Below are 13,352 nucleotides of genomic sequence, written 5' to 3'. Positions count from 1 at the left end.
TCTGCATGGCTCTGAAATTGGCACAAGTAGATGAGAAGATGGTTCAGATGACCCATGGAGGGTTGCATCTCAAGGACTGCAAAAGTGAAGTAAAGGTCATACTGATTAGCCAATACTGATTAGACTACACTGGGATTCCTGGAACTCTGCTGAGTATTTCATCTTCAAATAATGTTGATCTTACTTTGTGCACCTCCTGTGCGGCTGTAACCTTATAGGCCTCACTCTGTCCAAACACCCTATGATCTGTATGTCCTTGTTGGCTATGATCTGCCTGCACTGCTTGCAGAACAAGACTTTTCACTGTACTTAGGTACATGCAACAGGGAGCTTCTCAAAATGGAGATCTGTGGCCAATGGTTTTGCACAGGGATCAATTCTAGGACCACTGCTGTTTGTGATATACATAAATGGTTTGGAGGAAGGTGTAGGTTGCCTCATTAGCAAGTTTTCAGATGATACAAACATTTAGTGGAGTAGCAGATAGTGAAAGGGACAGTCGGAGAATACAGCAGAATATAGACAGATTGGAGAGTTGGTCAGAGAAATGACAAATGGAGTTCAATCTGCACAAGTGCGAGGTGATGCATTTTGGAAACTGCAATTCCAGAGCAAACTATATGGTAAATGGAAAATGGGTGTTCAGGTCCATTGTTCCCTGAAGGTGGCCATGCAGGTCAGTCGAGTGGTCAAGGCGGCATATGGCATGCTTTCCTTCATCATTCAGGATATGGAGCACAAGAGTTGGTAGGTCATGTTCCTGTTGTGTAGAACTTTGGTTCGGCCACATTTGGAATACTGCGTACAGTTCTGGTCGCCACATTACCAAAAGGATGTGGATGCTTTAGAGAGGGTGCAGAGAAGGTTTACGAGGATGTTGCCTGGTATGGGGGGGTGCTAGCTCTGAGGAGGGGTTGAGTAGATTAGGAATATTTTCATTTGAAAAATGGAGGTTGAGGGGGGACCTGACTGAGGCTTACAAAATCATGAGAGGTGTAGACAGGGTGGATAGCAAGAAATTCCACCCACCCCCCGAGTGGAGGACTCTATTACTAGGGGTTACGAGTTCAAAATGAGAGGGGAGATCTACATGGAAAATTCTTTATGCAGAGGGTGGTGGGTGCCTGGTATGCCAGTGGAGGTGGTAAGGGTCGGAACGATAATGTCATTTAAGATATATCTAGACAGATACGTGGATGGGCAGGGAGCAAAGGGATGCAGATCCTTAGAAAATAGGCAGCAGTTTTAGATCGAGGATCTGGATCAGCGCAGGTTTGGAGGGCCGAAGGGCCTGTTCCTACTGCTGTAATGTTCTTCATTCTTTGTTCAAATCTTCAGTCAGATACAATGACCTTGAAGAAAAACACAAGGTAGATGTATTGGAAACTAAGAGGACAGAATACAAAAACAAGGGTTGTACTCTCTGGAGTTTAGAAGGGTGATTTGATTGATGTGTTCAAGGTCAAAGGGAACAGATAATATTTTTTAAAAAGACAAACAGAACCCTATTCTGGTGGCGGAGAAGGCAACAATTACGAAGCAAAGTCTCAAAATTCGAGCGAATTTTCAGAAGTGAGCTACCACCCAAGGGTTATAAATTCCAGATTACAACTCGAGCCATGTGCAAATTGGTTTAGGGATAAGAAAATTAGGGAAGTAAACATCTGGGTAAGGGAGTGGTGTGGGGAAGAGGGGTTCCATTTCATGGGGCATTGGCATCAGTTTTGGAACAGGAGGGATCTGTACCCATGGAATGGTATCTGCCTGAACTTATCTGGAACTAGCGTTCTAGTGAAAAGGATAAATAAGGTGGTTGCTTGGACATTAAAATAATGAGTCGGGGGGGGGGGAGAGGGAGGGGGAAATGACAGGAAGTACGGTGATAAATAACAAGGTAAGCAGCAGATTAGCATGTGTGCAGGAGGGTTTGAAAGATATAAAAAAGGAAGGATAACTCTGGAGATATTATTGTTGGAGATGTTGGAATTCATAAAGAAGGTACAAACACTAAGGGCACTTTGCTCGTAGCATTCATAACAAGGTTGATGAGTAAATGGCACAAATCAATGTGAATGAATATGATTTAGCAGCCATTACAGAGACATGGTTACAGGATGGTCACGACTGGGAGTTAAATATCCAGGGGTATCAGACTAGTTGGAAGGACAGACAGGACGATAAGGGAGGTGGTGTAGCTCTGATATTCAAGGATGACATTAGGGCAGTGCTGAGAGATGATACAGGTTCTATGGAGAATAAGTTTGAATTGATTTGGGTGGAAATTAGAAATTCTAAGAAGAAAAAGTCGGGTTGTACTCTCTGGAGTTTAGAAGGGTGATTTGATTGATGTGTTCAAGGTCAAAGGGAACAGATAATATTTTTTAATTCTATCTGTGATAATATTCTATCACAGATAGGTGTAGTCTATCGACCACCAACTAATAATATCACATTAGGGCGGGCGATAAACAAAGAAATAACTAATGCTTGTAAAAAATGGTACCACAATTATCATGGGGCATTTTTATCTACACGTCAATTGGTTGAACCAGGTTGGTCGGGGTAGCCTTGAGGAGGAGTTCATCGATGTATATCCAACAATAGTTTTCGTGAGCAGTATGTAATGGAATGGAGGGAGCAAGCAATCCTAGATCTGGCCTTGCTGGCTGTCCCTAATCAAGCAGTGTCTTTCCAGATACTCATAAATCCTATCCCTCAGTACCCTTTCCATTACTTTGCCTACCACAGTAATGGAATGGAGGGAGCAAGCAATCCTAGATCTGGCCTTGCGTAATGAGACAGGAATATGAAATGACCTCATAGTTAGGGATGCTGTTGGAAAGAGCCATCACAGTCTGGTTGAATTTAGAATACAGATGGAGAGTGCAAAGATAAAATCCAATCCCAGGGTCCTGTGCTTAAACAAGGGAGACTACAATAGGATGAGGGAGAAGGTGGCCAAAAGTAGATTGGAAGCAAAGACTTTATGGTGACAAACAGTGGAGGATTTTCAAAGCAACTTTTCAAAGTGCTCAGCAAAAGTATATACAAGTGAAAAGGAAGGACTGTAGGAAAAGGGGTATTCTGCCATGGGTGCCTACGGAAATAAGGAAGGTTATCAAAACAACAGAGAAGGCATACAAAGTGGCCAAGATCACAGGAAACTAGAAGATTGGGAAAGTGTTAAAGGTCAACAGAAAACCACACGGAAATAAGGGAGGTTATCAAAACAACAGAGAAGGCATACAAAGTGGCCAAGATCAGCAGGAAACTAGAAGATTGGGAAAGTGTTAAAGGTCAACAGAAAACCACAAAAGAGCTTTAAAAAAAAAAGGTAGATTATGAGAACGAAATAGCTCAGAATATAAAGACAGATAGCAAAAGTTTCTATAAATATATGAAACAACAAAAGTGGCTAAAGTAAGCATCGGTCCTTTAGAGGATGAGAAGGGGCATTTAGTTATGGGATATGAGGAAATGGCCGAGGCATTGAACAGGTATTTAGTGTCGGTTTTCACAGTGGAGGACACTAATAACCTGCCAGTAATTGACAAAGAGATGAAGGTAGGTGAGTATCTGGAAACAAAAGAGGTAGTGTGGGGCAAGCTCATGGAGCTAAGGGTAGACAAGTCTCCAGGCCCTAATGGAATGAATCCCAGGGTACTAAAAAAAAAAAGAGCTGGTGGGAGAAATAGCAAGTGCACTTGTGGTAATTTTCCAAAATTCACTGGATTCTGTGGCAGTTCCAGCAGATTGAAAAACAGCAAGTATGACACCACTGTTTAAAAAGGGAGGTAGACAAAAGATGGAGAATTACAGACCAGTTAGCTTAACCTCTGTAGTGGGAAAGATGCCGAAGTCTATTATCAAGGAAGAAATAGCAAGGCATGCTGATAGAAATTGTCCCGTTAGGCAGACACAGCATGGGTTCATGAAAGGCAGATCATGTTTGACAAATCGTTTGTAGTTCTATAAAGACATTATGAGCAAGATGGGCAATGGGGACCCAGTAGATGTGGTGTATCTAGATTTCCAAAAGGTATTCGACAAGGTGCTGCACCAAAGGCTGTTGCAATAGATAAAGATGCATGGCATTAGGGAGAGAGTATTAGCATGGATGAAGGGTTGGTTGACTAACAAGAAGCAAAGAGTGGGGAGAAATGTCTGCTATTCTGGCTGGTAATCAGTGGCTACTGGTGTGCCTCAGGGATCAGTGTTGGGACCATGATTGTTCACAATTTACATAAATGACTGGGAGTTGAGAACCATGCATAGTGTGTCAAAGTGTGCAGATGACACTAAGATGAGTGGCAGAGCAAAGCATGTAGAGGACTGTGAAACCTTGCAAAGGAACATAGATACTTTGAGTGAGAGGGAAAAGGTCTGACAGGTGGAGTACAATGTTAATAAACGTAGGAATAAGAGTAAAAAAAGATTGTTACTTGATTTTTTTTAAAAATTGCAGCATGCTGCTATGCCGAGGGACCTAGATGTCCTTGTGCATGAATCACAGAAGGTTGGTCTGCAGGCAGGTACAACAGGTAATTAAGGAAGTAAATGGAATTTTGTCTTTCATTGCTAAAGGGATTGAGTTTAAAAGCAGGGAGGTTATGTTGCAGCTGTATAGGGGCTGGTGAGGCCACACCTGGAGTACTGCATGCAGCTTTGGTCTCCTTACTTGAGAAAAAGAGGTATTGGCACTGGAGGGGGTGCAGAGGAGGTTCACTAGGTTGATTCCAGAGTTGAGGGGGTTGGCTTATGAGGAGAGACTGAGTAGACTGGGATTATAGTCATTGCAATTCAGAAGAATAAAGGGGGATCTTATAGAAATGTATAATATTAGGAAGGGAACAGACAAGATAGAAGTGGAGAGGATATTTCCACTGGCAGGTGAAACTAGGACAAGAGGGCATAGCCTCAAAATTAGGGGAAGCAGATTCAGGACTGAATTAAGGAGGAACCTCTTCACCCAGAGGGTTGCAAATCAATGGAATTCCTTTCCCAGTGAAGCGGTTGAGGTTTTTAAAGCTAGGATAGATAATGTTTTTGAACAGTAAAAGAATTAAGGGTTACGGTCAGAGTGTGGGGGTAAGTGGAGCTGAGGCCATGAAAAGATCAGCCATGATCTTATTGAATGGTGGAGCAGGCTCGAGGGGCCAGATGGCCTACCCCTGCGCAGAGTGTTTTTATGTACAACGTGCAAAGTGTGGTACAAGTTCAGAACTCCCTATTGTAAATGGCAGTTGTTATCAGGTCAATTGTTAGCTTTAAAATTCCTTCACTGCCACTGGGTTAAAATGCTGGAAGTGCCTCTGTAGTAGCACAGTGGGTAGAGACACTATCCCAGGGACTGCAGTGTAAACCAAGACAGCTCACCATCACCTTCTCACAGGCAGGCAGCAATGAGCCACTAATGCTACTCTGGCCAGGAATACACACATCCCACAAACAAGATATTTAATTTTGAAATGCAAAACCGATCAGTTTATTTTATGATTTAAGAAGCACGCTTTGCCACCTTGTTACTTCCAGCTGGAATTAAGGGATTTGAAATGTTTTTCTTTTATTTGTTGTTAGGGTGTGGGTGTCATTGCCGGGATCAGTATTTAGTGCAGCTAACAGACAACCACATGTCGGCCAGATCAGGTAAGGACAGCAGATATCTGCCCAGAAAAAAAAAGGGTTGAATGGAACAGATGGGTTTTATAACAATGGTCACATTAAGCTTACATTATGTTCCAGATTTTATTGAATTCATAGCTCATGACCTGCTATGAAACTCAGAATCCCTCTAGTGGAAACAGGCCATTCGGCCCACAAAGTCCACACGAACTCTCCAAAGAGCATTCCACCCAAACCCACCCTCTACCCCTATCCCTATAACCCTACATTTCCCATGGCTAATCAACCCAACCTGCACATCCCTTAACATTATGGGGCAATTTAACATGGCGAATCCTCCTGTATATCTTTGGATGTGGAAGGAAACTGGAGCACCCGGAGGAAAAGCATGCAGACGCGGGGAGAATGTGCAAACGCAGACCACACAGACAATCGCCAGAGGGTGGAATCAAACCTGCGTCCCTGGCAACGTGAGGCAGCAATGCTAACCACTGAGCCACCAAGCCTCCCCTATGGTGGGATTTGAACCCATTCCCGAGACCATTAGCTTTGGGCTCTGGATTATGAGTCCTGTGATACTACCACGATTACACTAACACCTCCCCAGATGGTTTCAAGAATTAGGTCATAGATCAGCCACAATCTCACTGAATGGAGGAAGAGATTTAGGGATCCAAAGGGGAGACCTGTACTGCTATTCTGAGATGTAAGGGAAAACTAGTTAAAAGAATGAAGCAGGCTTTTAGAAGGATTGTGTGGAGCACTAGCATGGACTAGATATTTCTATGCAATATATTCTACATGGTACTGTTGCCAGACTAGTAATCCAAAGGCCCATGTTCTGCCCTGTGGAATAAAAATGGAAATTGCTGGAGAAACTCAGAGGATCTGGCAGCGTCAGTGAGGAGAAATGGTTGAGTCCAGTGACCCTTCTTCAGGCCTGGGACGCAGGTTCCAATCCCATCCCGGCAGATGGTGGAATTCAAATTCAAAACAAATCTGGAATTATGAGTTCATGAGTTTCATTATCAGGAAAAGAAAACCTACCTGGTTCTCTAATGCCCTTGAAGGAAGGAAACTGCCATCCTTACCTGGTCTGAACTACACATGACTCCAGACCCACAGCAATGGAGCTGACTCTGGGTTTTAAACGTTGCCCTGGTCAGAGATGCCCACATCCCATGAATGATGGAGGAGAGAGATTCCATTAGTCAGACGTACCGCAGCTCCTTGGCATCGATCTTGTTGTAACGCAGGTTTAATCCGGTGATGCCTTGCGAGCGTAGCACTGTCACGTTTTCTTTCACGGAGGACATCTGCTGGAAGCCTGGTGCCACTTGGCGAACTATCTGCCTGTCCTCCTCCGGTAGCCAGATCACCTGAAAAGCAGACAGCGTGAGCTCACAACTGACACCACATTGAAGGGAGGAAGTGCACTCAGATAGCGTCCCGACACTTCATGGGAGCGTTACCACAGACTGTCTGATTTCCCCCAGTCACACTAGGAGTCATCAGGATGTGTGGTCATATGCTTGGGAAAACATATGGATTTAAGGAAGAAAAAGGGATAGAGAGGTGGAGAAGTTGGAAGGGAAGGTGGAAATCAAAGTTTGGGAGAGGATTTGTAGCTCGGGTGCTTGTTGTTGTGGTTCTGTTCGCCGAGCTGGGAATTTGTGTTGCAGACGGTTCGTCCCCGGTCTAGGTGACATCCTCAGTGCTTGGGAGCCTCCTGTGAAGCGCTTCTGTGATCTTTCCTCCGGCGTTTGTAGTGGTTTGTACCTGCCGCTTTCAGTTGTCAGTTCCAGCTGTCCGTTGCAGTGGTCAGTATATTGGGTCCAGGTCGATGTGCTTATTGATTGAATCTGTGGATGAGTGCCATGCCTCTAGGAATTCCCTGGCTGTTCTTGGTTTGGCTTGTCCTGTAATAGTAGTGTTGTCCCAGTTGAATTCATGTTGCTTGTCATCTGCGTGTGGGGCTACGAAGGATAGTTTTGCTCATGCTGGGTATCGGGTCCTTTGTCCTGGTGAGTTGTTGTCCGAGTGTGGCTGTTGGTTTGTGTGCTGTTAGGAGTCCTTGTGGTCGTAGTAGTCTGGCCGTCAGTTCACAAATGTTTTTGATGTATGGCAATGTGGCACTCATCCACAGATTCTATCAACAAACACATCGACCTGGACCCAATATACCGGTCACTACAGCGGACAGCTGAAACAGACAACTGCAAGTGGCAGAGACAAACCACTATAAATGCCGGAGGAAACATCACAGAAGCGCTTCACAGGAGGCTCCCAAGCACTGAGGATGTCACCTAGACAGGAGATGAAACGTTTGCAACACAAATTCCCAGCTCGGCGAACAGAACCACAACAAGGACGGTGGAAATTTCCAGAGCTTTTGGCTCAGACGTTTGAAGGCATGACAGCAGGACAACTGAAATCTGGGATGTGCAAGAGGCTGTCGGGAATATGGGGCTGGAGGCAAGTATAGAGATAGGGAGGTTAGAAAGGACACATCGCAATAGAAAAACAACATTGATGGGCATTTTAAATCGAGGCATAAGCACAGTGGGAATACTGTGAACAGTTCTGGGCCCTGCATCCAACAGATGAATCAGAGGCTGTCCAGAGAAGGTTAAATGGGCTGATACAAGGTATGGAGGGATTGGAGTTATGGGGAAAGTTGAGTAGGTTGGGCTCGTACTCAGTGAAGTTTAGAATACTGGGAGGTGATCTTATTGAAACATGTAAGATTCTTAGGAGGACTTGACAGGGGGAGACACAAAGGTTGTTTCCCCCTGTGGGAGTGTCTAGGACCAGAGGGTATCATCTCAGAATAAGGGGGTCACGTGTTTAAGACAGGGATGAAAGAATTTCTTCTCTCAGAGGGGAGTGAACCTGTGGAATCCTTTATCACAGAGGGCTGTCGAAACTGGGTTATTAAGTATATTCAAGGTTGAGAGGGAGAGATTTTCAAATCAGTAAGGGAACTGAGGGCTGTGGGGAAAAAGCAGGAAAGCGGAGTTGAGGATTATCAGATCAGCCATGATCTATTTGAATGACAGGGGGTCATTGACTGGAATTCGGAGGAACCCAGGTCCCGGTGCTAATCACTGAGCCACTGTACTGGTGGACCTTGAGATTGGAGAGGGTAAACAGATGAAATATCTCACCATTGGTAGCACTGCGCTTCCTTTGTACACCTCAATCAAGGTCCCCCCCCACCCCCACCTTCTCTAACTCTCGCCTATCCAGTCTCTCTTCATTACTGAATCACTCCAGCCCAAGAACATCCTACTGTAAACTCCTGTGCTCTGCCAGGCTCAGATCTTACTGTTACATTATTGACACTATTCTCTACACTTGCTTCTCTTATACATACACTTTTTCCAGTCTAATTAACTCTGCCCTTACTGAGCTAGTTAAGGGAGTATCTGTGACTTGGTCCTGAAGCCCTGATACAACAACACTGTAGATGGAGATGAGGAGCAATTATGTATGTATGTGTGCACGTCTGTGTGAGTGCGTGAGAGAGAGAGCACGAGAGAGAGCGCGCGAGAGAGAGAGAGCGCGCGAGATTCTGTGTGTCTGTCTGTATGGAACTCTCTTCCAGAGTGTGTTCTGGAGGGTCACTGAATACACTGAAGGCTGAGATAGACAGCTGTTTGATGGGTAAGGGAGTTGAAGGCTACGAGAGTTAGCAGAGTTAAAGCCACAAGAAAATCAACTACAACCTTGACTGACAGAGCAGTCCTGAGGAGCCACATGGCCTCCTCTAGCTTCTAATTCTGGGAGCTATTCAGGGTCGAGTTCTCTTTATTATTCCTGTGGAACTCGTCAGTAGGTTTCATTGTGTTAAATGGGCGATAGCGCTGTAAATGCTCTTTAATGGATCAGACAATCATTTCCCACCTGTCTGGAACAGGCCTAGACAGGGTAAACACAGAAAGGATTTTCCCCAGTGACTCTGGAGTCTAGAGCTAGGGGTCACAGGTTAAGGATAAGACCTAGGCCAGTTTAGGATGGAGTTGGTGAGAAATGTCTTCACCCAGTCAGTGTTGAACCTATGGAATTCTCTGCCACAGGAAGAGGCTCAGACCAAAGCATTGAAATGTTTAAGAAGGGGTTCAATACAGCTCATGGGCTAAAGGGGTCAAAGGATATGGGGATGAAGGGGACTGAGTTGGATGATCAGCCATGATCATATAGAATGGTGGAGCAGGCTCAAATGCCCTACTCCTGCTCCTATTCGCTGCTATTTTTATGTCAGAGTCATAACTGACATGACACCAGGTTACAGCCCAACAGGTTCATTCAAAATCACAAGCTTTCGGAGCACTGGTGAAGTCAGTACAGGACATTGGTTAGGCCACTGTTGGAATATTGCGTGCAATTCTGGTCTCCTTCCTATCGGAAAGATGTTGTGAAACTTGAAAGGGTTCAGAAAAGATTTACAAAGATGTTGCCAGGGTTGGAGGATGAGCCTGAGGGAGATACTGAATAGGCTGGGGCTGTTTTCCCTGGAGCATTGGAGGCTGAGGGGTGACCTTATAGAGGTTTATCAAATCATGAGGGGCATGGATAGGGTAAATAGACAAGGTCTTTTCCCTGGGGTGGGGGAGTCCAGAACTAGAAGGTATAGTTTTAGGGTGAGAGGAAAAAGATATAAAAGGGACCGAAGGGGCAACCTTTTCACACACGGGGTGGTATGTGTATGGAATGAGCTGCTAGAGGAAATGGTGGAGGCTGGACAATTACAACATTTAAAAGGCATCTGGATGAATAGGAAGGTTTTAGAGAGTTATGGGCCAAGTTCTGGCAAATGGGATTAGATTAGATTGGGATATCTAGTCAGCATGGACGAATTGGACTGAAGGGTCTGTTTCTGTGCTGTACATGCCTCTGCCTCTATGACTCCACCTGACAAAGGAGCAGCGCTCCGAAAGCTTGTGATTTCAAATAAACCTGTTGGATTGTAACCTGGTGTCATCTGACTTCTGACTTTGTTCACCCCCATCCAACACCAACACTTCCATGTAATTTCTGGGTGTAATTTCTTGGTTATGGGTTGATCCAAAACTGGACTGTGATTAATGGCTCACCAGCTCCTGGGCAATTCCAGACTCCAGGATGGTTTCCAAGGTGATGTTGATCCAGGAAGCGTAGAAGGGATGTTCACGGGGTGGTCTCCAGAGGTTCACCATCACGCTCTTGTTCCAGTGCACCGCCAGGGTGAGCACATCCGCCAGTTTACACAGCGACTGATTCGAAGCCTCCATGTTGTCTTTCTGCGAGAGATCCTGTGCTGTCCAAAATGGATCCTCCTAAACCCAGCAACACAAACACAAATTAAAATGCAAATGTTTCTACAACAAGCGGTGACAGTTTCACCGTCGCTGTTCCTGACTCACTTTCAATTCCAGATTTAGACATTCAATTTATATTCAACGGGCCGTAATGGTGGGGATCTGACCCAATGATCCCCCGAGAATTAGCCTGAGCTTCTGGATCACTTGTGTAATGACATAATGAACATCTCCTCAGGGTGTGGCATTCTGCTGAGCAAGGCCCACAGCACAAAACATTCGAGTTGAACCCTACATATTTCCTGTTAAAACTTGAAAACAGAGATAAAGGTCTCAGTTCAGAGTCAGCCAGTAGGACGGATCATAAAGAATACATGGTGCAATGATGCTGTCACTTTAAAAAAGGAGGCTATTTTTGTCCTTTTTTTCTGAACAGAGGTCATAAAGGCAGAGGTGCCAAGGAGTGAAGGGAGTTTAACAGTTTACCAATGGAAGGGGAGTGGCCAGTTCACCCAGTTTGGGCTTCCTCCAGTTTTTTTTAAAAACTGTAGCAGTTACAAGATGCTGGAGTCCAGGAGATTGCAAGTTTCAGTACAGGATTTCTCCGACTTTGTCTTGGACGTTGCTTCCTCCTGCCCATTAGGATCTATGTTTGAACGTACCTTTTTGCCAAGGAATGTATTTATGGGATGTTACTGGCTCGGAACAGTTAATTAATTAAATTGCTGTGTTGGGTCAGTTACATAGAACATAGAACAATACAGCGCAGTACAGGCCCTTTGGCCCTCGATGTTGCGCCGATCCAAGCCCACCTAACCTATACTAACCCACTATCCTCCATATACCTATCCAGTGCCTTTGAATCCTCCCATTGCTCCAGACCAAAGTAAACATTGTTGAGGTTGAGGACTAGTTTAGCCGATCAAATGAATGTGTCAGAGGAAGGGTACTGGTTGGGTCGATGTGAGAGGAAGAAACGGAGGGCTTGGTGGATAAATGTGTACAGGGACTGGCTGTCCATGGTGAAGATGAGGCATTGGGGGCCGGGAAAATGAAAGGCACAGAGGAGATAGAGGGCGTGGGTGGTGTCCCAAACATAGGTGGAGAGTTCCTGGACCGAGGTGGGATAGGATAGAACATAGAACATAGAACATAGAAGAATACAGCGGATCAGAAACAGAATTTCAAGATTGCTGTGAAACATAAATAATGTAATTGGGAAGATTAAATTGACAGGCGAAAGGGCCAGTGCATGTGTTGGCGATAACTGTAATTCAATGTCTGTGTTATTGAAAAAAAAAATTTATCAGGCACAGCAGAGAACAGAAATGTTAGTATTGCTCCTCTGTGACCACCATAATGTCTCATGAGCAAAGTGAATAGGCGGTACATCTGTACAGTCACAGAACCAATTGAGAATACCATGCCTGGGAGGGTCAACAGAGGAAGAAATTGATATTTTATGCCTTCTGTTGCATACAAATATGAAGAGAAAATGCAGCCTATATCAAATTTATTTTTGATTTCAATCATGTTGGAAATATCAGAGACTCAAAGTTTGTGAGAATAAGCACTATTGATTGGACCCAATATACCGGCCACTGCAGCGGACAGCTGGAACTGACAACCGAAAGCGGCAGATACAAATCACTATAAATGCCGGAGAAAACATCACAGAAACCCTTCACAGGAGGCTCCCAAGCACTGAGGATGTCACCTAGACAGGGGACGAAACGTCTGCAACACAAATTCCCAGCTCGGTGAACAGAACCACAACAACGAGCACACACAAATCTTCTCCCAAACTTTGAACCTCTATAAGGTCACCCCTCAGCCTCCGACACTCCAGGGAAAACAGCCCCAGCCTGTTCAGCCTCTCCCTGTAGCTCAGATCCTCCAACCCTGGCAACATCCTTGTAAATCTTTTCTGAACCCTTTCAAGTTTCACAACATCTTTCCGATAGGAAGGAGACCAGTATTGCACGTAATATTCCAACAGTGGCCTAACCAATGTCCTGTACATACTTAAGTTATTCTAAATTCAGTTTTCTTTTGTTTGTGTTTCAACTGTTGTGTTTAAGTAAATTCTGTTTTGCTTAAAGCCGCATGGTTTGACCAGTTGTATCACACCCGGAACACCCACTTCTCATCTGCCATGAGAATAAGAAAAAGTTAAGGTCTAGGCTACCTTCTTAAAATATTTTGAGGGAGTCATAACAATGAGAACCAACAACTTGCATTAATATAGCACCATTGATGTAGCAAAGCTGCCCCAAGGTGTTTCATGAACCACAGAACAAAGATCTAAACGCAGTCCTGAGTCGGGCAAGGAGATCTTAGGAAGAGAAACCCTAAAATGTTAGCTAAGAGGTAGGTTTATAAAGACCGTATCAAATGAGGAAAAGCGTGTGGAGATGTTTGTCGAGGGAG

The 13,352-nt window shown here is 44.7% G+C and overlaps 1 protein-coding gene across 3 annotated transcripts in view; it reads right to left on the bottom strand.

Moving 5' to 3' along the window:
• gdpd5b (glycerophosphodiester phosphodiesterase domain containing 5b) overlaps positions 1-13,352 on the bottom strand; it is a 248,065-nt gene that overhangs the window by 59,293 nt on the left and 175,420 nt on the right. For all 3 annotated transcript variants that reach the window (XM_043692480.1, XM_043692479.1, XM_043692481.1), the window contains 2 exons: positions 10,719-10,940; positions 6,844-7,001 (listed from right to left, as the gene is read on the bottom strand). In XM_043692480.1, the coding sequence (XP_043548415.1) occupies positions 6,844-7,001; positions 10,719-10,940 (380 nt within the window). The remainder of the gene's footprint in view (positions 1-6,843; positions 7,002-10,718; positions 10,941-13,352) is intronic.

The sequence above is a fragment of the Chiloscyllium plagiosum genome, chromosome 6, assembly GCF_004010195.1.
Source record: "Chiloscyllium plagiosum isolate BGI_BamShark_2017 chromosome 6, ASM401019v2, whole genome shotgun sequence".
NCBI lineage: Eukaryota > Metazoa > Chordata > Chondrichthyes > Orectolobiformes > Hemiscylliidae > Chiloscyllium > Chiloscyllium plagiosum.
Note: the sequence above shows the minus strand (reverse complement) of the source record. Positions and strands in the feature narration are given on the sequence as shown.